Genomic DNA, 23,116 nt, shown 5'->3' on the forward strand with positions numbered 1-23,116 from the left:
GCCGTCAATAACGACCGTCATGACCTCGCCCATGTCATCGAGAACAACCATTCCGGTATCTGCATTGAGCTCCAGCCACGTCATGACGTCGTGCCACACAATCCAGTTCCACGCCTCGTACAGAGTCCTCGGGCCGGCTGGTCCGATGACTTCAGGGTCTTTATCACACGCCGGAAGCAATGCTGAGCCCTTACGCTTACGGCACCCCTCTCATCCGTTGAACGCATTGTCTGGGCCCGATGTTGCGGAAGGCATCAGTCCTGTGGCTTGCTGAATGATCAACCATTCTCTATGTGAGGATACGCCATGAAGCGTGGTCAACGCATCTAAGGAGAGGATTATCAAACGTCATTTGTGTGCCGATGGAATAAGAATGGCCAGTGGCTGTGGGATTCGCCATGGAACCTAGACCGGAAGCATGCACAGGGAACTGGTTAATGTCTTACAGGCCAACGGGAGGCAACATCCAGCACCACGGAGATGGAAGGTGCTACGTCTTTGAGAACTATTGATCTTCGTTTTTCATTTTCGTGGTCTTGAGACTGTCTCAAAGGCTGATTGAGCAGTAGATCTTCCTGCTCCAGGCACAAGAATCGAACTCAGGGGAAAGCAGTGAGATGCTCAACCGATTTCTGGCAATGGCATCACAGTAAAAGCAACAGAGCAGTGGGATGTTTGCACTTGCAGTTGAAATCAGAATGCATTATCATGCTAACTATCATCGGTGATGGGAAAGCTGGGGAAAAGCGCGCCAGGATGGCATTGTTAAGGCCGTGAGGCCTAGTCCAAGGCAATTCTGTCATGGCTTGCAGCACACCATGAACAATTGCGGTACTCACGAGGCGTCAAAACAATCACAGACCCACCGCTAAGAGAGCGAGAGGTGGGAAATTCCGCCACCCAAAGCGGTAGCTCTTGTTTCTAGTCAAGTCTGGTGTCTATTGTGATGGCTCTCTTGCAATTCATTTGCTCTCCAGTAAATTAAAAACAGACGGAATAAGCCGGATTTTCATTGAACACGGTGCGCTTCAACTTGATCTGCCGATTGAAGATGTGGATAACATATCGAAAAACGTCCACCGATCGGGCCGTATGTTGGCACCTACGATCGGAATGCAATCGTTAGACTCTGGGGCGGTTGAGTCATCTCGTTCAGTTGCGTAGCACGGCCATGACATGGAGTTTCCTCTCCGCAATGTACGGCCGCAAACGTTGTCTCGGGCAGTGCCATTGACGGAATCTCCCTTGGGTCATTGCAAAGACCTGCTGTAGCCGCTACGGAACAAGCTCAGTCCGATGATCGAAGCCGGCTCAACCACCCCCGCTGTCGATGAATGCGGCCCGCTGCGAACCATCCGCTGACATATTTCCCGTGAGCCTAGCCTGCCCGCCAAGCCACGGCTAGGCTGGATCTAGCTCATGCCACCATTGCCTAATAGTCAGCTCCCATAACGTCTAAGTTGACTCAAGCTTCGTGAGAGGGTTGCTCCCGTTGAATGTGGGGTGGAAGGGCTGTATTGAACTGCGCTGATTCGTGGATCCCGAATGGTCTTAGACAATCTGCACGGGAAACTCCAGTAGACCCTGAGACAGCTCAGACCCAACCACATCCACTGCCGCCACACGCAGTAACAAATTGAAAGAGGAGTCAACAAATTGGCTGTTCCCAGCTCCTTGACAAAGAACCCAGACCTTTTGAGGCCTTTAGAGGGGGGAAAACTGGAAAGTCGACTCTCCGGCAATGACAGCAGAGGAGACGCCTCACCCGTTCAGCATTCTTGTGAGGAAGATTCCGTGCGACTTGAGTAATTATCGTACTGGGCTTTCAGAAGAGACTCCTTTGACCCGCTTCAATAATTGGGGCCCGGACGGGAGTGTCTCGCCGCCAGAGGCATTTCCAAAGGATGAATCGTGTGTAGGTTTTCCTTTGGCTATGCGGGAGCGTTGCCGCGTCGTCATATCACGTCAATGGATCCCAACATCGCTGCGAGGCTTGCCCCGTTACACATGACCCCCAGAAAGTGAAAACTTCTCATCTTAACACAGGAATGATTTACAAGATGACAGGGGCTGATCATCACTTGATCTCAGACAGACACTGGCATCGGGCCCAGTGAATGTCAACAAGATGATGGGAAGCTCCGTTACTACGGTAAGAGCTAAGAGATGTATGCCGAGCACACCATCTGGATGCCGCACGGTAGTTCAGCTTGGGACAGCCATCATGCCTCGACGTTCTTGGGGTCTAGCTTGGCGCCTTGGCAGCGCCTGATATCAAATTGAGATTGGCTGTAGAGGAATTTACCTGCTGACTGAGGCTCCGGGAGAAGGGGGAGGAGGAGGAGGAGGAGGAGGAGGATGGTGGGATGCCGAGGAACGCGGCCACATCTGGATCGGCCCAGGCCTCCGACGTCAAGACCGGGAACTATCCCTTAGCGTGCCTCCACCAGTTCGTCCGGCCGCCCCGAGCCTTACGGAGGGGTTGTTTGTTGTCTCTTCATTCGTCTGCAGACGGAAAAGAGGCAATCCCTTGCATTGGGTGCTCCTCAGGAATGATATTGTGTAGGCCCACAAAGGCAAAGAGCGTTGTGCAACTCGAAGAAGCCGGGTCTTCGGATGGAGCTCCTAGCTCACGGAAGAAGCCATGCCCAGCAAGCCACCCTACGCTTACCTACCGCCTCTAGTAGGAATATGCTCGTTTTCAGACAGTTCGAGGGGCTTCTTGCCATCGAAACTCCAAAACGTTGACATTGTGGGTATCGTGGTCTGTAAGACAGCATTCCGATTTTCTATAAGAGGCGTCGAAACCTCCAGTCTAATCACAATTCCTTTCCTCCTCATCAGCTCAAACAGCACCTCAGCACTCAATACTTCACCATAACCATCTGAACACTTCTCTTCACGACTTCCCTTCCGAAAAACACATCTCCGTTCCAAAACCAACCGCCAAGATGCAGTCCAAGATCTTCACCGCCGCCCTCGCCGCCATCTCCTTCACTTCGGTCCAGGGTGCCGTTCTCCCTCGCGCCACCATCACTCCTGGCACAATTGTTACTCCTGGCCTCTCTTTCGACCCTGCCGAGCTTGGTGCCAACCAATTGGCTTTTGCAACCCTTCAACTCCTGTCTGGCCAGCTGGCCCAGACCACTGCTCTTGCCGGCACCCTTGCCTTGAGTGCTACCGGCACCGCGACTATTGTAGGATCATCATCTGTCAGGAATGACATGATACGCAGAGCTAACCTCAACTTCTAGGCGGTCAACCAGGTCCAAGCTGTTGTCGCTCAGCTCAGCTCCAACGCTGCAGCGATCGCTTCCAACGTTGCCAGCATTGTCGCCAGCGTTCCCACCGCGATCCCGAGCCCTCCTCCCGCTCCCTCCCCCACTGCCCCTGCTCTTCCCGATATTGGCGGCCAGGCTGAAGCTGTAAGACGAAAACAAGTCTTGCAAACGAATATCCCATTACTAACTCAATCACAACAGGTCGTCCGCCAAGCCCAGGCTCTCGCCAGAACTCTCACTGCCCAGATCGCTATTCTCCAGGCTCAGGTCACCGCCAACGCTGGAACTATTGCCGGCCAGGCTCAGAACCTCATCCTCGTCCCTGCCTTGGCCCAGGCTCAGACTGCCCTCACTACTGTTCTCGCCACCATCGGAACCGCTAGCAACCTTGCCCTCACTACGGCTGCCACTCTTACCGCCAATGTCCAGGCCATTGCCGACCGCATCCGCAACGCTCAGGTCAAGCTCAACCCTGTCCTCGTCCTTGGCGCCACCCCCGATATCCAGTTCTAAAGAGCTTCAATATCTCTTTGCACCGCTCTCTAATGCCGTCTTTCAACGGTGCTGCTCCACCGAAGACGGTCAAAAGCTAGAGCAAGACTAGAGGACTTTTCAGCAATCGCAGCCGAACATTTTGGAATTTGGAGGGCGATAATAATATGACTCAAAAGGGGGAGGATTGAAATGACCATTATTATGGGATAATAACGAATAGCAATGTCTTGGAAAAGACCTCTTACGCTCCTTGACGGATGACTTCTGAATAATTAGTAATATTTTATCTAGCGATAGGACTATCTTTAGTACTACAATAATCAAGATGGTACCCAAAAAAAAACTTTCTTACTTCCATGCTATAGTGACAATTGGCTGTTCCTTCATAGACTGAAACCTTATTCTTTTCTCTGACATTGACATCTTTTGTGGGCAACTGTTTAGTTTTAGTTGAGTCAGCGCCAGTCAGCCACTGCAAGGATGCTGCATCTTGCAAACGACGTCATTGAGCCATACATTCTGGCTAGACAGACTTATTAAGAGCACATGCAGCCAAAGAGTGACCCCTGGGATTGCAGCGGCCAACTAGACTTGTCTTGAGTTGAAAGAACGGTACGGATATAGGGATGGGGTAGGTGATATGCTTGAAAGCGTAAAGGTGGCGTGTTTCGCGTAAACAAATGGCGTGCCGGCGCAAAGCCCGAAAGGGTTCGTATATGGGCCCCCCGAAGCACCGGAAATTCAGGGGTGGAGCGGGGCCATCGCCGTTTTGACTTGGAAGACTTTGAACCGCTTTCGTTCAGATGGCCCAATGTGACATGCATGAGCTGGCTTGCTGGGCCTGCTTTTGTCCTGTCGCTTAAGGTGGAAAACTATCCGTGGCCTTCAGGAGAAAGACCGTGAGGCCACACGATGGCCCATGCCAGGAGGCTTTGGCACCCGCGCGCCAGCACCATCCCTGACTCTACCGGTGGGATCCTCTCGTGGCCCTATCGTTCTGACCCCCTTTCATCTTTCGGCCGACGGAAGCGAAATCGTCTAGCCCCAATAGGGCCAAATATACTGATACTTCGTTACAGGCGATGGGGGGGCTCCCGGATCGTCGGCTACTGTGCTTCAAGCCTCAAGCGTTGGGTAGATTGGGGCGGGACGCAAGCGAGAGATGTCACGTTGAGGGTCGACAGAACGAACATTGATAAACGACTCGGCCCCCGCCAATGTCTGCAGTATTGTCTCTTTGAACTCCCTTTCGTCGTCTCTTGCGATTCACGTCCATTCTTTTCTTGTTGCCTCGACGCAACACTTCACATTCTTTTCATCAGTCAATCTCTATCAGTCTCTCCTTTCCAAAAAAAAACAACAACAACAACTTGCCAAGATGCGTTTCTCGACCCTCGCAGCAGCCGGCCTGCTCGCCTCCGGCGTCAGCGCCGCCAGCTTGAACGAGCTCGCCGTTGCGGCCGGCAAGAAGTACTTTGGCGCCGCCTCGGACAACTCTGAGCTCTCTGACACGGCCTACGTCGCGATCCTCAAGGAGATGTTCGGCCAGATCACCCCCGGCAACGGCCAGAAGTGGCAGTTCACCGAGAAGAGCCAGGGCGTCTTCAGCTACGCCAACGGCGACGTGATTGCCGACTACGCCAAGACGAACAGCAAGCTCCTCCGCTGCCACACCCTCGTCTGGTACTCTCAGCTCCCCACCTGGGTCTCCTCCGGCACCTGGACCAAGGACCAGCTGACGTCCATCATTGACACGCACATCTCCAACGTCGTGGGCCACTACAAGGGCCAATGCTACGCGTGGGACGTTGTCAACGAGGCCCTGAACGAGGACGGCACCTACCGTGACAGTGTCTTCCACAAGGTTCTCGGAACCGACTACATCCCCATCGCCTTCAAGGCCGCCGCGGCCGCCGATGCGGGTGCTAAGCTGTACTACAACGACTACAACATTGAGCTGGCCGGCAACAAGCAGAAGGAGGTCCTCAACATCATCAAGAACATCAAGACCGCCGGTGCCCGCATCGACGGTCTCGGCCTCCAGGCCCATCTCATCGTCGGCAGCGCCGGCTCCCGCTCTGCTCTGAGCGCCGTCCTCAAGTCCTACGTCGACGCCGGTGTCACCGAGGTCGCCTACACCGAGCTCGACATCCGCCACACGTCCATTCCCGCCAACGCCGCCGCCCAAGAGCAGCAAGCCACCGACTACGTCAGCGTTGTCGGCGCCTGCTTGGACATTCTCGAGTGTGTCGGTGTCACCATCTGGGACTACACCGACAAGTACTCTTGGATCCCCTCCGTCTTCCCCGGCACCGGCGAGGCCCTCCCCTGGGACAAGGACCTCAAGCCCAAGCCCGCCTACACTAGCATTTCCAGCCTCCTCGCCGCCGCCGGCAAGGGCGGTGCTGCTCCTGCCACCGCTCCTGTTGCAAAGCCCTCTGCTCCTGCTGCTCAGCCTTCCGCTCCCGCTGCTGAGCCTTCCGCTCCTGCTGCGAAGCCCTCCGCTCCTGCTGCGAAACCCTCCGCCCCTGCTGCGAAGCCTTCCGTCCCCGAGCGCCCTGCCCCGGTCACTGCCCCCGCTGCTGGCGTTGCCGCTCCTACTCCCGCGCCTTCTACCACCCTCAGCACTGTCATAAAGAGCAAGTGCAATGGTCCCAGCGTCAAGGCCGTTCCCAGCGCCCCTGTCGCTGCTGCTGCTGCTGCCGGCGGAGCTGCTCGCTGGGCTCAGTGCGGTGGCAACGGGTTCACCGGCCCTACTACCTGCCAGTCTGGTCTCACCTGCCAGAAGCAGAACGACTACTACAGCCAGTGTGTCTAAGAGAGCATCTTCCCATCGCCTTGGGGGGGAGATTGTATGAATGGGATCGCTCAGGATAGCATCCCGATGAGACGGTCGAGGATTCGTGTATATATCTTTGTAGCCAGCAGGTACATATCTATAATATGCTTTGATCAAAGAGTTGCTCGACTGTGACGCGAAGATCCATCCGACCCGGGGAATCTTGACCTGGAACCTTCTGTGCCGTTGGTATTGACTCTGGGCCTGGCGATTGTGACGACTCTGTGCCCGGACATAAATCATGTTGAAGCTGCTGTCGACATTGTCCTACTTCTCCATAACAACATACCTTTTCCACGCACTCGATTCATCCCATTCAACATGTCAGATTACCTGGATTCCAAATATGGCGTCAACTGCTCCAGAACCCAATACCAGTCATGTCGAACTTGAAAACAAGATGAAGTACCTCTACGAGGCATTACGTCAAAAGCTAGAGTACGCGTTCTCCGCCTCCGAACGCGTAGAGGCTCTCCAGAAAGTCGACAAAAGATCCTCGAAAGCAATACTGGGGTTGCTACGAATGTCTGAAAGTGCTTCAGAGGTAAGCCTGATAGCCCCCCCTAGAGGCTCAAAGCGGGCAAACACGCAGGCCTTTTGGAAATCGCGCCACTGTTGGAGTTGTGCTATCAAGAATAAGTACTAAGGTACATTGACCTCAAAGCTGTCAAGAAGGGCGGAACCACGTATTACCCTTGGCATGGCTGCGGACATCTTGGTACCACATTCAACAGATGTTGGGTTGATGGCGAATTCAGTGACGTGGTCAACAGATAGTGCCTCAAAGACAAAAAGCTCTCGCCTCTTGAACATCTGCCAGTGGGAATCGTCCGGCGAGTTGTTTACCACTTGGGTTACCTCGACACTATCCGTCTCCGCATGGCAAGTTGCTCTCTGATGCATCAAGTAAGGCTTGACTGGGTAGCCATCCACAAGCGTTTTGCCCTGGTGTCCACGACGGAAGCGCCTCTTATAGAATTGATATATACAGAAATGCTGAAAGATCCAGATGAAAGTCCTACCCAGGGTTCGAAAGAGGTCCGTAAGCAGCAATACCCCTATCCTTGCTACAGCTGCTTCAAGGTCAAAACTGCTGCCAAGTTCCCCAACAAAACCCTTCAGTTTACGCAGGAAGAGCCTTCTTGCTTCTGGGAGCGCTGATGCCGAAAATGCTGCACGCTTGCGAGTGAGGAACCTCAGCTGTTGAAGGAGTGGCACCGGCGTCGCCTCTGTTCCAGTTGTGGGTTGATGAGAGTCGAGGGAGAAGCTTGCCTCGGTTGCTTGAAGAAGCAAGATCCTCGCTGGAGTAAAGCCATGACGATACGTCGAAAGTAAAAACCAATCATCTCGCTTGTTTAACAATAGGACTTGAAAGATTTTGCTTGACTGAGAGAATGATGCCTCCGAGTGATCCATGTGACTCAAGGTCTAAGTGTGCCTACGTTGTCTGATATTGTCCCCGAGAAACTACATCGCGATTGGGGCAAAAATGTTAGAAAGTCGCCAACCTAACCTTGCCATATTGAATTCCACCCAGTACCGTCCCGCTTATGATTGCGGCAGATTCGGCGAGTGCATCGGGCTTCCAAAACTCTCATGCCGGTGCCCATGTCCATGTGAGTGACTAGGCGCTGGCGAGTCCCGCCCCTGCTGATGCTGCTGCTGATCGTAAGGCGAAGGCGACCCCATCTCACTCCTCGCCACAGCTGTTGACGCATCCAATTCCGAGTATCGATGGATGTTGCCTTGATGATACTCTGAGCCCGGTGACATGGTCGGCGGTGGCGATATGCTGTACGGAGGCTTGTAGCCCTGCGGTGGTGAGGTTCCTGCGTATGAGCTCGTCGCGCCGGTGTACTGCGGCTCCATCGGTTGGCTCGGGGCTTCTGCCTTCTCGGCGAGTTCGTTCTTGAGCTTCTTGTTCTGGTTCCAGAGCCAAAAGGTCGATAGCAAGCCGGCCACAAGGGAAATGCCAGTGACGACCGCGAGGCCAATGGTGGCGCCTTTGAATCCGGACCCGGTTTCTGTGGTTCCGTCGGTGTTTGTTGTATTCGCTGTGCATACAGCCTCCTGAGTTGCGATTGCGAAGGCTTCACTGGTACCACAGCACGTGGTGTTTGATTGACCACAGCAGTACTTGCCAGTGCCGTCGTTGCAAGCAGTCATGAAGCTGATGTTGCTCGGATTTCCACCGGTCTGAGACGTCACGTATTAGTCTGTGTTTTTGGCGGGCAATGAATTCACTCAATGGCGAATCTGTACCTGAATATCAGTGCAGACATGGTTGCAAGCCTTGCTTTTCCACGCCTTGTCCGTGCAGAAACCCCGTTGTGGCTGCTGTTGGCGGTTGATACATATACCGGAAGAAGAGCAGATATCTCGTTGTTCGGGTGGTCCATCCAGAGCACAGCAGCTGGAGAATACTCCAGCCTGGTTGATACCGAGCTTGTTGCACGGGACGTACGTCTCATTGTCGGCGAGGGTGCCGTCCGGTGCATAGCACGACGCTTCTTGCGACAAGACACCGAGAGGGTACAGAGAGAGGCCCAAGGCGACTCCTGGTAGTGAAGCTAACATTGCGACAACGGGAATGGGCGAAATTCGCGTCGCTCAATATCGAGTCGCAAACGGCATTGGTCGGGTGTTGTGGAATGAGAAGAAGGACGGACGAAGCAGAACCGAAACTGCCAGGGAAGAGGAAAAGAAAAGGTCTCGTACAGGATGAGGGGGACTTCCCGTCTCTACGAAGACAGGCCCTACCAGCGTGTAACATAACAGATGCATTCTCTGTGCAACCTGTTCCTCCTCATCTCAAATCTGACTGGCAGGATTCAGGACAAAGGGAAGGGGGGGGCACAGTCTCACGCGCATACGATATGCCCTGCACTGTGATGCTCTACACCACCATGCAGCCAACGCAGCTACCAAGCTGTCTGAAATAGGCATGCCAAGTGGCAAGCCGATGATGTTCAGCAATCGAACCCAGTCCAACCTGCACCAGTCAGACATACTGTTGGAAGCAAAATGCAACATCCTGGTCGAATTGGACGCCTGGCCCACACCTCGTGCAGAGCTGACCGGCCAGAGACCACACCAACAGGCGGCCGCTATGCAGCACTTTTGCGATGAAGCGGTCGGCTGTGGCCAAGGAGGGGCTAAGCAACTTACTCTGCCTGGTGCGGGAGAGGGCGGGATGGCACGCTCTGTTTGCATTTCCGGGACGACCCCCTCTCTCCGGTCAACCGAAAAATAACGGGAAATCGCCCGTTTACGTCAGTGGTCTTTGTAGTTGATTCAACGAAACAAATGATTCAGTTGACGCCCTGGCAATGCCATCGATGAAGGAGAGCGGTCGGTTATTAGATTGAGAGTTAGGAAGACAATCCCAGCGACAAAGCCTGAGGCGATGTGGCGGAGATTGCTTTAGTGCTGATTATTGAAGGGATCAGGCTCGCCCCAGAGCCACAAGGCTTGGCAGGCCACACAAGATGCTCTTCCAAGCAAACCAAGATTTGCCCAGATTGCGCATCTTGTCAGCTTACATATCAGACAGGAGATCGGCCCTTCCGCGGGATGTGCTCGTCCTACGCTCTCTTTCTCTTTCTCTCTCTCTGTCTCTCCTCGTGTCAAATAAAATCCGCCTACCAGAGCTATAGCAGACATTTGACTACTTCAAGGTCATACAAACAACCAAGGGATTACCTATACTGTCCATAGACCATGGGTAAGTTACGAGAACCTGAGTTTGGCTGTTAACTCGACTTCAAGACCAGGAATGTCATATCAGTTTTGACAGTGAGAGGAAAACTGATTCTGGCGTTCATTTCCCACGTAATATGGAGGCAAAAGTCATTGGTGAAAAAGCACGATTTCTAAGAACACTTATAACGAGGTCGGCCTTAGGAAACTGACCTTTTCTTTCCTCAGCGGGGATCTGTCGGCGACGGCCGAAGCACTTTCAAATTCTCTAGTCGTCCGAAGTTGCTGGACCTTATTATTCTTAAACACGATTTCTATTGCTACTAAATCGAGGTTTGTAGACAGCGAATACGTACGCTGGCTCGTTGGCGATGCCAAGGTGGCCCCGTGATCGCACCGAGCTCTCTAGCCTCTTTGATACGTGCACTGTGTATCTCTATGAGAAGGCAGAACACAAATACCAAGTAGTCCAGCCGAGATTCTATCAAACGCAATTGATTGGTATCAGTCTGTGATAAATTAGTTTTTCATTCTCAGGGTCCACCGAGGCTGGCTGTTGAATTAAGCACCTTTGGTGAGAATCACTCGAGTGACCTGGGCTCTGAAGAAGCCACCTGGTGCCTTGTCAGCGTAGCTCAGTGTTAAAGAAGAAAAGGAGCCCACAGGAGTACGTGTGCTATGTCTCTATTCTGCCTTATTCGACTAGGAGCTTTAGAGTCGAGGATAGGTCTTCACAGCGAGTTCTAATTTAACTATCTCAATTGCAGCAATAGTTTTCCATACGAAAACTCTTTCATAAAAGAGGTCAGTTGAAAACCCCTAGTTCCTGGGTGTCTAGCTAGATATTAAAAGCAGCAGACAACTGACGTCTGCGCTTTCCCGAGATTCAGCCTCTGATCTTTATCACTTCGTATAGAGAATAGCAGTTAAGCTTTCAACGGGTACATACATCGGCTTCAAAGCCGCAATACTTCGGTCATTGGCGGAGATAGCGCTATCACAAGTATCCGTAGAGGCATCCACAAGGAGAGGTCTGTCGGTACTAAGGCGACTAGACGCTGGGTCTCTACACTGCGATGGCCAAAGGATGTAACTCAAGTGATGGAGCCCCGGGTATGTGCATCCGCTCGGCCCCTTCCCCGCATTTTTGGCTTTGAACACTGTCTTAACCCTGGCATAGCCGTGAACCGAACGGCTAAGTGGTGACGACACCCTTATAGGCGGCCTGCTATTTCTAGGTGCAGATGATTGGAAATTTAGTCCGTGGCGAGAATGTGAGCCCCGGCTACAGCCAACTGCGATGGGAATCGCCGCATGTCTCTTTTCTTACTCATCACTTAGCAGGCTACAACATGGCACAATATCACAACGTAAGTACCTGTGCATGTATCTCGTGATGCCTCATGCCATGCAAGCTGAGATTAACATCAAAGAGGGAGGCTGCTTCCCGGGCGCGGAAGACGCGACAGAGAGGTTCTGCGACTTTATAGCCAGAACCGAGTTCGACGATATTCCAGAACAAGCTATTGCAAAACTCTTCGATCTCATTATTGATCACATTGGAGTAGGAGCCGGCGGAGGAGCCCATTCGGAGTCGAGCGAGCATATCATCAAAGGCGTCGAGGCTTTTGCGGTGGGCATGGTTGGCAAAAGTACGGTCTACGGCAAAGAAAAGACGTACCCGATCCAAATCGCGGCTATGTTGAATGGAGCGTTTGCGCATTCTTTCGACTACGACGATACGCTAGCTGTTGGTATCATTCACCCTGGTGCAAGTATCATTCCCGCTGCTCTGGCGCAGGCCGAAGCTTCGAATGCGCCTGGAACTCTACTGCTCACGGCACTCTCGGTCGGGTATGAGGTCACTTGCCGTCTCGGACGCGCGTTGTCGAGCGGTGGATATCCCCGAGGCTTCCACAACACCAGCACGGCCGGGATTTTCGGATCGGTTGCCGCCATCAGCAAGATCAAGGGCCTGACTTGCGAGCAAATTTACAACGCATTTGGTCTCGCCGGGTCCAAGACAGCCGGTTCCATGCAGTTCCTTGACAACGGGTCTTGGAATAAGCGGTTGCACCCTGGCTTCGCCGCCCACGATGCCTTCCTGTGTGTTGCCCTCGCCGAGGCCGGCGTGACTGGGGCCTCCCACATCATTGAGGGCAAATGGGGCTTCTTGCAGGCGCACTCTGCGAATGTCAATCCTGTCGGGTTGGTCGACAACCTCGGAACGGAATGGTTGTGCCCAGCAACAGCACTCAAGCCGTTCCCCGCGTGTCGATTCACTCACACCGCCATCGAAGTCACAGCAAAACTAGCCGCAAAGTCCGACGCGCAGAAGCTGCCGGACAAGATTATCATATGGTTGACTCGTGCTGGGTATTCCATCGTCGGCGAGCCCAGTTCTAACAAGAAACACCCCAAAACGATTGTCGACGCTCAATTCAGCATTTACTACCAAGTTGCTGTCGCGTGGCTCTTTGGTAGCGATATTGGCTGGGCTACATACGACGCCGACAAGATTGAGAGCAAGCAGGTCGCGCAGCTTTGCGACAGGATAGAGGTGAAAGTCGACGAGAAACTTGAGAAGGAATTTGCGGTGCGGATGGCCTTTTCAGGCATAGGTGGGGTAGGCGATATCGAAGAAGCCATGGTGTATCCCCTTGGCGAAGACGAGCATCCGTTCTCACACGAGCGAGTTGAGAAGAAATTCAGGGGACTCGTCTCATCTGTCTATGGCGATGATCGTGCGGAAAGGATTTTGAAAGCTGTACGGGGGCTTCCCAAAGGCTTGTCGCAGGATCTGACAGAATTGCTGTGATCGTGAGAGATTGCTTGTGACACGAGAACTTTGCGTGGAATTGGTTTTCCGGCAGTGGGGAGCATTCGGTGATGGAACAGTTGCGACACGGCTCGGACAATTGAAGACAAGTTGCTTCCTATTTCAGAGTACTTTGCGTGCCAAGGTCGAAGAATGTCTATGAATCGGTCCAGGCATGAGTACGGAAGCCCACCTCCGGACTGAAGGGGGAACCACACCGAGATCATGGAGGGAATCCAGACCAGTACCAAGCCACCCGAGGGTAGTATCTTCCCAGGATATCCGGGTCAGGTTACTGTTTGCGGTTTTCTCTGGTGTTCTAGAATGGAAATAAATTTGCAGAGGGCCGTGCTCCGGGTCGGTTCGGACAAAGGTTGGATGGCCACAGGTAGACAGTTGAGCCTGGATGAACGCCAGTCGCAAATGACTATGGATGTTTTTGGTAAAATTATCGTGTACTTGAGAAGTCATCGATTTTAAAATCTGGAAAGAAATTACAGTTCTTGACGAGGTAGTAGAATGGGAGTAGTTGATGTGGGTAGTTGCAGGTTGAGCTTGAGTCTCAATGGGAGTCTGGTAGGGAAGACAAGCGCGCTCCGTTCCGTCATCCATCTGAATTAGGTGACAACACCAGGACTGGCCATAGATCCGGGCTGTGAAACTAGCACCGGTCACAACATCACTGAATGGTCTCCTTGGATGATGGTCTTGACGATGTTAAGCAACAGCTCCTCGGCAACTGTTGAGAGGACAAAACCACATGTCATCAACGATGATGATACTTGGTTGTGCCAGGAGCCGAAAAGTATCCACTCCGGTGAGCTTATCCCAAACACGGCATCATCACCAGGGCATCATACGAGCAAAGCTACGCCACCGCCCTCAATTAAATGTAGCGTGACACGAGAGCTGTTCAAACTTCAAAAAGATTGGACTTGAAAGATATTGATTCGTGTTGCTCAACGCCATGCCAAGCTGGAACCCGGGGGAGTCGATGAGACAGAACCATGGGTGAACCCCTAGCAAGGCCCGAGCGTGCATGTTGGACAGTATCAGAGCACCATCTAAAGGCTAAAGCTCACATATCTCGAACCGTCTTGGTGGGATATCCATAGCAACACAAGCAAGAATCGCCACGATAAATTGACCCATCTCTCGTGCCACAAGTTCGAACGGCTGTCACGTTGCTGCGGGAGAGCCCGATCCGCCCGTGGTCTGGCTCCTCGGCCAGGCGGAGTGCGGGGGGTGGTACTCTTCACTGCTACTTCATCTCGCTTCCAGGTCTGACACTCAGGGGCACCCCTTCTTCTCCATGTTTTCCACATGTCAGACAGCGGGCGAGGCCACGAGCGATGTCGCGCTGCTGCCACCCTTGAAGGGCCCTTGAAGGGATCGCCACCCTTGGAACCATGGAACTGTCGTGGCAGCGTTTGGTCTGCCGGCTGAACTCCTTTTTTCGGGTGATGCGCGAAGAGCAAGGGGCAGCAAGGCCACTCGGCCGGCTTTCTTATAGCCATGCATCGCCGTCTGGACAAGACCCAGGTCCCTGTCCGGCGGATCTCTTCGATCTTTGGAACCGTTTTATACCACCTTGCCCCTTGGCAGCTGGGGCGATATTGAAGCCTCTTCCATGTGGGTGTTTCTTGACACCGCATCGCGACTGAGCATATCTCGTGGATATGGACGACACGCCCTGGGAAGAACTTCCACATGACGACTATGGCCCGTGGTTACTTGCCACCGTGTGGACACTAATAGGCATCGCTGGGGCCTTCATCGGTCTGCGGATCTACTGCAAGTTCTCACGGGGAAGGGGACTGTGGCTGGATGACCATGTCTTGGTCGCGGCGTGGGTAAGACAAGTGAAACGCAGACGATGCGAAAGACACCAGTTTCTGACTATCAGCAGTGCGCTCTACTGGCTCTAGGATCCTTCATCTCCATCGACGTGTTGTACGACTTTGGCAAGCATAACTGGGACATTACACCAGGGAACTGGTCGTGGCTATTGCTCTACGCCAACCTCTCTGGATCATTTTCCATCATCGCGGCAGCGTGGAGCAAGACCTCCTTCGCGCTGACTCTGCTTCGCATCACGCGGGAATCATCCGAACGATGGATGAAGTTGCTCGTGTGGTTCATCATCATCTCGATCAACGTCTTCCTCGGCGTCAATGTTCTCTTCACTTGGATACAGTGTTGGCCAGTCGAGAAGACATGGAGAACAGCCTCAACGCCTGGCACCTGCTGGCCGAAGAGCATCATGATGAACTACAACGTATTCACGGCATCGTATTCTGGCGGAATGGATATCGTTCTCGCCATTTTGCCTTGGAAAATTATATGGGGACTGACAATGACCAAAAGAGAGAAATTTGGTGTTCTGATTGCGATGAGTATGGGCGTATTGTGAGCTTGCTTCAATGATCAATCTGCTTGAGAATGTGCGTGACTAACTGCAATTTCCACCAGTGCTGGGGCTGTGTCATTCATCAAGATCCGAACGATTGCTGCGATTGGAGCCTTCGACATTATTGATACTGTTGAGTTGGTGGTTTGGGGTGCAGCAGAAAGTGTTGTGACCATCATAGCTGCAACCATACCGATACTGCGGGCCTTAATTCGAGATCACAAAGCACCGCCCGCTCGATTCGCCAGCGACGAAGAGAGCATGTTGCGTCGTCTAGGGGCAGCTTCACTGGCAACGGCCGCCGCAGCGAGTCCGGGTGTAAGGAGATCAAGATCTGATCTTGAGTTAGTAGAATGGAAGGACCCCATGACTGAGACCCGTGGGGATAAGTATAGGCAGGTCCAGCGGCCTTGGAAAGTTAAGGATGTTAAGTTGGAGCCAAAGAGAGGAGACGTAATTACAGCACCTAATGCTTTAAGACGAGGTCATGATGGGATGGAGTATAGTGGTTCTATGGAGTTATCCAGGAGATTGGGATAGGTCCAAGGTTTTGACGGTTAATAAGATCTCGTTTACAACTCAGTAAACCTTTGACATCAGAACATCGGCTTTGAAGAATTAGTATTCGATATCGATGTCACCCTCGTTGATCCAGTAGTTGGCTCAGATGCTTGGGACCTTGGCGATGAGTGTGTCCTTTTCGGGGTCACTGGCGCGCATCTGCAGGAATCGGCAACGTTACTGGGTTCTATACGGCGATGGCTATATCAAGAGATGTTCTTTCAAGTTAAATATACCAGGATTGGACTCAATTAACCCCTGCCAAGTTGCCAATTCAGGCTGGGATAAGCTAACACCTAAGAATGACTGCGATCCAGAGGGATTTCGACTTCTTTATTGATAACATGAACGCGCCCAAGCTTAGGTATACCGTATCAAAGAGTACCCAGGGTACCGCAGGAGTGCGGGTCTTTCGGACATGGGCTCTTTTTGAAAATCCTTCCATCGCACATCCGCAATCAGGCAGAAAAAGGTTCAATCACGAATGAGATAACGAAACCCCGCGAATAATGTCAAGAACCGAAGAAGTGGTACTTGAGATATTAATCGTATTGACACTGAACCAGATGAACATATTTCGAATATGCCAAAACATCAAGGCAGTATTCAATATCCCTGGACATGGCTCCATGAATGGAGTCGTGGTGGGGTCCCATCGGAAATATTGCCACGACTGGCCGCCTCCCGGAACCCTCAACGCGGTACACTATGTCCATAAGGCCACTTCCTTAGACAAATGATTGAGATCTAAGCTCACTTGTTTTGGGTCATTATGATACTTGAAACGTAAACCTATTGTTACACGTAACTTAATATGTCTTTTTCTAGATCTCCTGCTTTGAAACGAAGGGAATGTAGACGTTTGCTCATTGACAAATTCTGAAGAATCAACAACTATCTGAAGCAAGTAATTAGCTGTAATAAGAGATACCGATTAAGCTAGCTGTTCCTGGTGTAGTTACAATGACAGTCCGACGGTGAGAGGAGCGGGGTTTCACAAAATAAGTTTCCCCGCTCAAGAACTCCGTATGTCCGAAGGATGCCGAGGCACGGGAGTACAAGTCAAGAGTCAGGAGACGGAGCACGGAGAGCCCGAGTCGGCTCCACCTGACACGCTGTCCAGGGCCACCATTCGCACCGGAATTCATGGAGTGGAAACCTAAAAAGAGAATGACTGAAAGGACAAATTGGTAAGCGTGTCTCCGCCCAATGGAATTTGGTGTTTGAATGTTACGTCAGTGAGGGGAGAGCTAGAGGTATTTATCTCTTTCGGGTCCCGGCGGTCGAGACACGTTTACCGTCCACATTGCCAAACATCAATACAGCACATCACCAGAGCAAACGCAATAAAATACTGACCAAGTCGACGACTCCCTTGAAAGTTCTCTTTGCACACCGACCAAAATTTCCAAGCCAACACTCGCCAACATGCCTGCCACCTTCACTATCCTCTATCCTAACGAGGCCGATGCCAAGTACGACATCGACTACTACGTCAACAGCCACATGCCTCTTGCCGCTGCTACGTGGGCGGCCGCCGGCGTGAAGTCCTGGAAGGTCACCAAATACGCGGCGTCCGCCGACGGAAAGGAGCCCAAATATGCTTTCGGCGGCATCCTCATCTTCGACAGCGTCGAGAGCATTCAAAAGGCGCTTACTTCGCCCGAGACGGCTAAGGTCCTGCAGGATGTCCCCAACTACAGCAACAAGGAGCCCGTCTTCTTGATCGGCGAGGACGCCAAGGAGGTCACTCTTTAAGTAATCATTCTGAGGATGGGGATCTCTGGACTGAAAAGAAGCGCGATTGCTTATGAGCTTAAGGTGAAGGAATGAATCATGAAGAATGGGCAACTATTTACTCAAGCCGTAGGGGAACAGTAATAAAACAAGTCTTTAGCACACCTAGCACGGGAATGATCAAGCAGGTGAAACGCCTACTGTTTCTTAATCGTTCAATTAGAGAGTTGACTAACTTTTCATGACTGTGACGAAAGTGAGAGCTCAAAGGTAACATTTCATGTCTATTCTAATCTTCGTTATCATTTAGGTGCTCGCGTGCATGTAATTGTATGACTTCATAGCCTCGACGTAAGTGCTCCTTTTGATTCCGAACATGACCCTCAACCAAAGACCGGCATCCCCGTCAACATTACTCTTGCCACTGAGCATGAAGACCGTCACATCTGCCAATTCCTGGGCCTTTCCCACAAGAGTTGACAAGAGTTGGGGCCGAAAATTCCTTGGACATTCTAGCTAGGTTAGCTTAATGCATCAGAGTATCAACCGCGGCGCTAGTTATCGTCAACTTTCATACCGTCAAAGTGAAGACTTGGGATAGCTCACGGTGATACACAATTGACTCTGGCCTGGTCACCTAATTCCTTGGCCGCACTGGGAACCATTTTCATAGACTCCTGCTCTGATAAAGCAAACACTGTACCTCTGAGAAAATCCTAAAGTGAAATCCTGCTTCTGACGTGAACGAAGCTCCCGCCGTAAGCAAGGAAATCAGGCCTAAGAGCTTCGGTAAGGACGTGGAAAGCTCCCCTAATGTTGAGGTTGGCGATGCAGTCGAACTTTGGTTTCGTCGAACTTTGGTTTCGGTAGTTTCCCAAATGAACTCGGTGCTCAACGAATGGCCGCCGCAGCTGGCAAAGTTGACAAGGCCATTGACTGTGGTCAAGTGAGACTATGCTTCTTGAAGAAAGCTGCAGATCGATGAACGATCGTTGAAACATGAGACCTCGAAGAAGACTCGCGCTTGTTGCTCTGCGTATAGTTCCCTGACTACGTTACCGAGTGTCAGGCTGTTGACATCAGTCATGCCAACCTTGGAACTTTCAGCGAGAAGGGTCTTAGCGATCGCCGAGCCCATGCCAGATGCAGAGCCGATCACAATGATGACTTTGCTGCTCAAGTTGGCAGACATCTCGACGATGACAGGAGGGAAAGAGATCAAAATGACAGAATTTACGACAATCAATTAATAAGTTTGAGAAGTGGTATGTTATCCAGAAAAAGAACAAAGCTCTTAAATTCGTAGACGAAGCAGTCTTGTCTTCCATTGCACCATTATCCTGTATTTTTCAGATCTCGCGGCGACTTTGAGCTGGAATCCCCACCGGCAGGCACCTTTCTCTTCCAATGCGTGTAAATGCAGCCTGCTGATACTGGCGCTTTATGTTTGGCAATTGTGCTTTTACTTCAGGGAACGTGACAGCTTCACTAACAAATTATGGTTGTTATTGTTGTTAGTACAGTCGTAGAGTCTCTTCCGCGCTGATTAACTTACCTCGATGTACAAATACTTCAGAAACGTAATTTCATCTAGTTATCTGCCGAAGATCTTTTCTCAAATCGAGATTGAGGTTACACAAAAGTAACATCTTTATAGTTACCTACTTAGGCACGTCGCATCGACTCTCACATTAGTATCACAGAGACCGACAGCTTTAATTGCTTTTTATCTTTCTGATTGTCTGCGAGGCTTGTAGAAACATGTCTCCTTCCTTAGGCCAAGAGTTTTATAACCAAGTCTCGAAGAAGCGCACCGCTTGGAGAAAAGCGTCTTCCTTCGCAGCCTTTTGCACAGGATTATTTAAATCCGGATGTGTGGCGAATCCATGAGGTGTCCCGCCATAGAGTGCCATTGTGAACGGCTGCCCAGTGGTTCCCATGGCAGTTTCGATCTCTACTCTCCTCTTCGTCAACATACCCGCGTCCCCCTCTGTGTGGCGAAGAGGTTAGTATCAAGTCTCGTGACTCTAGCAGCGGGATGAGGAGGGGTCGTAATATTGCACTTACCAGCCACTGCCAAGCTTGCAGGTCCTTTGATGGCCTTAATTTCGTCATCCCCGAGCGCACTTGGATGTGCAGCAAACCCGACTTGTACCCCCTTATTGTCGGAAAGCCCAAGTGCTCGGAAAACATACCGCCCACCGAAACAATACCCAGTCGAGGCGATGTTGCGGACGCCCATCTGCTCGCGCATATACGCGATGGCTTTTTCAACTTTTGGGTCGGTAACGCTAGGTCCGTGTGACTTGAAGAACTCGCTCGCGTTGAAGCCCGACATCGAATCTTCGGTTCGTGGTTTGCCGTCCATCAAGTCCGGAGCAACGGTGACGTAGCCAGCACGTGCAAAACTGTCCACGAGACTTTGAATGAATTAGTTGTCCAAGACCTTTGTATAGGCTGTCAATCTTGGGTCTGCTCACAGCCTGTTCTCTGTCGACTGAATCCCGAATACGTCAGGTAGGAGGAGAACCCCGAATGGAGACTGTGCCATTGAGTTTGGACCATCTTCGCTCCGGTTGCGCGGCATTGAGACGTAGAGGTCAACTTATCCTGTAAGTGAGACGTTGATGAGCGTAAGAGTTGATAGTGAAATGGTTACTTACGCCCGTTGAAAGGAACAACTTTTCCTACTGGGGTTCCTGCGAACGCCAATATGGACAAGTCGGTAACGAACGAACTCCTACTTTCCACCAGGGACACAAACCCCAAGATTGAATAGATGGCACCTATATATCGCATCGTGATTACCTGGCCTTTTGACTCGAATGGCTGTTGAGAGAAACAAGCCCGGACCCAAAGGCTTGTTGGGGACGGTAGTATACTTCAACACATTGCACCGCGCGCAACATGGGATGTGAAATACCTTAACTTCCCGAGGCAGTGTAACCGCACCGACTGCCTCGCAGCGTACCTGGAGCTTAACTGCAGTTTGACTCGGGACCCGAGGGACGTCATGCCGAGAGTGTGCCTTCGCTTCTGAGGGTGTGGCAAGCGGCTAATGTGTAGAAAGCTACCGCCAATCTGGTAGCTAGTTGTGTCTGCGAGATGCTCGCTTCAGCCAGTTTCATTTTTTTATCTGATGAAAAGACAAGATGATTGGAGCTAAAGCACGATAGAGCCAATAATCTTCTCAGTTGTCCGTCTCGTGCAAGGCCGGTGCTGCGCTGTAAGGAGTGTTTCGGGGTCGTCTCAGTCAAAGCTTGGAGGTATGAAACAACCATTTCGCCCGCCAGCTGCAAAGGGAAGTCAACGTGATCTCAGTTTAAATCGACTGCAGCGATACCAGCGTTCTGTAAACTCAATTGAGCTGTGAGGTGCTGGCTCTGCCGTTGCTTTGTCCCTGCATTCGGCGACTGGGGATAACGATCCAGAAACATTTGGAATCCATTCGCATTCTGGTTGAAATCAAAGATGTTTCACTGCATAGGCGTTGGATAGTAAGCAGTAAACTCTGAGTTGATCCATAACCAGCTATTTACCCATCTGTTGCTGATTGAGATCAAGCTTGAGGCGAGTTGATGTATGGTGTTACCCACATGTATCTATGATCTCCATGTCGTAGTTTCTCTTCCCTCCTCTACCTTACTCCATTTTTTGTGAACCTCGTGACATTCTGGTTTAACTGTCGGAGATAATTGATTTTACTGGCTAGTCATGTAGGGAAGATATGTAATAGGCAGCGAAGGAGGGAAATAAGCAATCATCAATTATAGCAGCATTGCATCTCAACAGATTATTATGTATCCAAGGAAGTTTCAACTAAATTAAGGTATGATACTAAAACTGTCGGGTCAGCTTAGTCAATTTGCCGCCCCGTTTGTCCTACTATTCCTACAGCACATATACTGATTGTAGGGAATGCATAAAGGCAGTACTGACACCCCATGGCATGTTGTAAGTGTATCTTTATCCGCTCATACGGTACTGTCTATTTTCATTCTTTGAAAGTGCTTAATGCAATCTAGAGATAGCCACTGGCTGTTTGCCCCCAATCAGGGAGGAATCACAGATCACACCCTGGACAGAAGCAGCAAACTCGACGTTAATATGCATAATCTTTTGGAAACCTTGCTTATAAGAACATGATGTTCAATAGAATTCAATTGTTTTTCCGGGTAGATTACTGAGTTGTATTTAAAAGTGCTTTCGCATTTCTGGAATTGACTCCTAACCGCCTGTACGGTTGCAACTATTTGCAGATCTGTGGTCCCTAGAGTAGGGTATCAGACGAAACCTCTTTCCAGTCGTTCATAAGTTTAATTGTGTCAGCACACTTCTTGCTCACTTGAGAGATTGCGTCCGGTCCAACAGCAAAACTAATTGGCAAGGGCCGCCCCTGCGCACTTCCCCTAGATTCTACCACATCAATGATGCGAGCAACTCCCTTGGCGGGATCTCCGGGCTGCTGATGATGAGCTCCCTTAAACTTTGTAAAGAGTGGGTCAACGATAGGCTTGTAGTCCGAGATCTTCGTGTCAATATAAAGAGTGTTGTTCGCGTTGAGTAGCTCTGTGCGGAAGAAACCTGGTTCAACGAGGAGCGTTCTAAGCCCTAAGGGCTCGACCTCGAGATTAAGGGTTTCAACGGCACCTGATACAAGGAAAGGTTAGTGACGGCAACTTCCTCAACATTCTTATCTTCTCGTATAAGATTTTGGTTACAAACCTCTCAAGGCGCTTTTGGAAGCGCAATACGCCCCTAGAGTAGGAATACCTCCCCACGCCACGGCCGACCCTATGAAGACAAATGTTCCCGACTTGCGCGCCCGAAAGTGAGGTAGAAAAGCTCGGGTGAGACCGAGTGGGCCGAAAAGGTGAGTCTGAAAGACTTTGTGCCAGTCTTCTTGGCTACAATCCATAGGATCAGGTACTTTGATGGAGAACGGATACACGGACCAAGTGAGAGTAGCTTACCTGTCATCTTCAATGGTCCCAAAATGGGAGAACCCAGCATTGTTAACTAGGACATCAACACTTCCATAGATGCCGAGACTGTCTTGTGCGACCCTGTCAAACTCTGCCTGATTGGAAAGCAGGTCCAATTTCAGTACAGCCGCGCCGGCCTCACGAAAGTGGGCTATCTTTGAGGTATCACGAGCTGTAGCAATGACCTTGTCTCCTTTTGCTAGAAGCGCCTTGACAAACTCAGCGCCAAAGCCTGAGGTGCTTCCAGTGATGAGCCAAACAAGAGGAGCCATGGTGAATCGAGTTTTTGGA

At 51.3% G+C, this 23,116-nt stretch overlaps 8 protein-coding genes across 8 annotated transcripts; 5 read left to right on the forward strand and 3 right to left on the reverse strand.

Annotated features, from left to right (window-relative positions):
• Positions 1-2,951: 2,951 nt before the first annotated feature.
• Positions 2,952-3,794, forward strand: CORC01_12627 (uncharacterized protein; the record flags this gene model as incomplete). Its single annotated transcript, XM_022624246.1, has 3 exons — positions 2,952-3,197; positions 3,255-3,425; positions 3,483-3,794. 3 exons carry the CDS (start codon positions 2,952-2,954, stop codon positions 3,792-3,794), a joined length of 729 nt encoding a protein of 242 aa, XP_022469217.1.
• Positions 3,795-5,154: 1,360 nt separating this feature from the next.
• Positions 5,155-6,594, forward strand: CORC01_12628 (glycosyl hydrolase family 10; the record flags this gene model as incomplete). Its single annotated transcript, XM_022624247.1, has 1 exon — positions 5,155-6,594. The coding sequence occupies one exon, from the start codon at positions 5,155-5,157 to the stop codon at positions 6,592-6,594; it is 1,440 nt and encodes a 479-aa protein (XP_022469218.1).
• A 1,569-nt stretch (positions 6,595-8,163) lies between these two features.
• Positions 8,164-9,192, reverse strand: CORC01_12629 (uncharacterized protein; the record flags this gene model as incomplete). The annotated part of the gene is made up of 2 exons (XM_022624248.1): positions 8,164-8,811; positions 8,878-9,192. The coding sequence occupies 2 exons, from the start codon at positions 9,190-9,192 to the stop codon at positions 8,164-8,166; spliced, it is 963 nt and encodes a 320-aa protein (XP_022469219.1).
• A 2,518-nt stretch (positions 9,193-11,710) lies between these two features.
• Positions 11,711-13,132, forward strand: CORC01_12630 (uncharacterized protein; the record flags this gene model as incomplete). The annotated part of the gene is made up of 1 exon (XM_022624249.1): positions 11,711-13,132. The coding sequence occupies one exon, from the start codon at positions 11,711-11,713 to the stop codon at positions 13,130-13,132; it is 1,422 nt and encodes a 473-aa protein (XP_022469220.1).
• A 1,679-nt stretch (positions 13,133-14,811) lies between these two features.
• CORC01_12631 (uncharacterized protein) lies at positions 14,812-16,082 on the forward strand (the record flags this gene model as incomplete). Its single annotated transcript, XM_022624250.1, has 3 exons — positions 14,812-14,985; positions 15,042-15,541; positions 15,605-16,082. 3 exons carry the CDS (start codon positions 14,812-14,814, stop codon positions 16,080-16,082), a joined length of 1,152 nt encoding a protein of 383 aa, XP_022469221.1.
• A 1,449-nt stretch (positions 16,083-17,531) lies between these two features.
• On the forward strand, positions 17,532-17,861 carry CORC01_12632 (uncharacterized protein; the record flags this gene model as incomplete). The annotated part of the gene is made up of 1 exon (XM_022624251.1): positions 17,532-17,861. One exon carries the CDS (start codon positions 17,532-17,534, stop codon positions 17,859-17,861), a length of 330 nt encoding a protein of 109 aa, XP_022469222.1.
• Positions 17,862-19,627: 1,766 nt separating this feature from the next.
• Positions 19,628-20,639, reverse strand: CORC01_12633 (dienelactone hydrolase; the record flags this gene model as incomplete). The annotated part of the gene is made up of 4 exons (XM_022624252.1): positions 19,628-19,830; positions 19,908-20,260; positions 20,321-20,444; positions 20,504-20,639. The coding sequence occupies 4 exons, from the start codon at positions 20,637-20,639 to the stop codon at positions 19,628-19,630; spliced, it is 816 nt and encodes a 271-aa protein (XP_022469223.1).
• A 1,471-nt stretch (positions 20,640-22,110) lies between these two features.
• CORC01_12634 (retinol dehydrogenase) lies at positions 22,111-23,097 on the reverse strand (the record flags this gene model as incomplete). Its single annotated transcript, XM_022624253.1, has 3 exons — positions 22,111-22,490; positions 22,566-22,747; positions 22,814-23,097. The coding sequence occupies 3 exons, from the start codon at positions 23,095-23,097 to the stop codon at positions 22,111-22,113; spliced, it is 846 nt and encodes a 281-aa protein (XP_022469224.1).
• Positions 23,098-23,116: the final 19 nt, after the last annotated feature.

This window comes from Colletotrichum orchidophilum (assembly GCF_001831195.1).
Source record: "Colletotrichum orchidophilum strain IMI 309357 chromosome Unknown Scaffold_160.1, whole genome shotgun sequence".
NCBI lineage: Eukaryota > Fungi > Ascomycota > Sordariomycetes > Glomerellales > Glomerellaceae > Colletotrichum > Colletotrichum orchidophilum.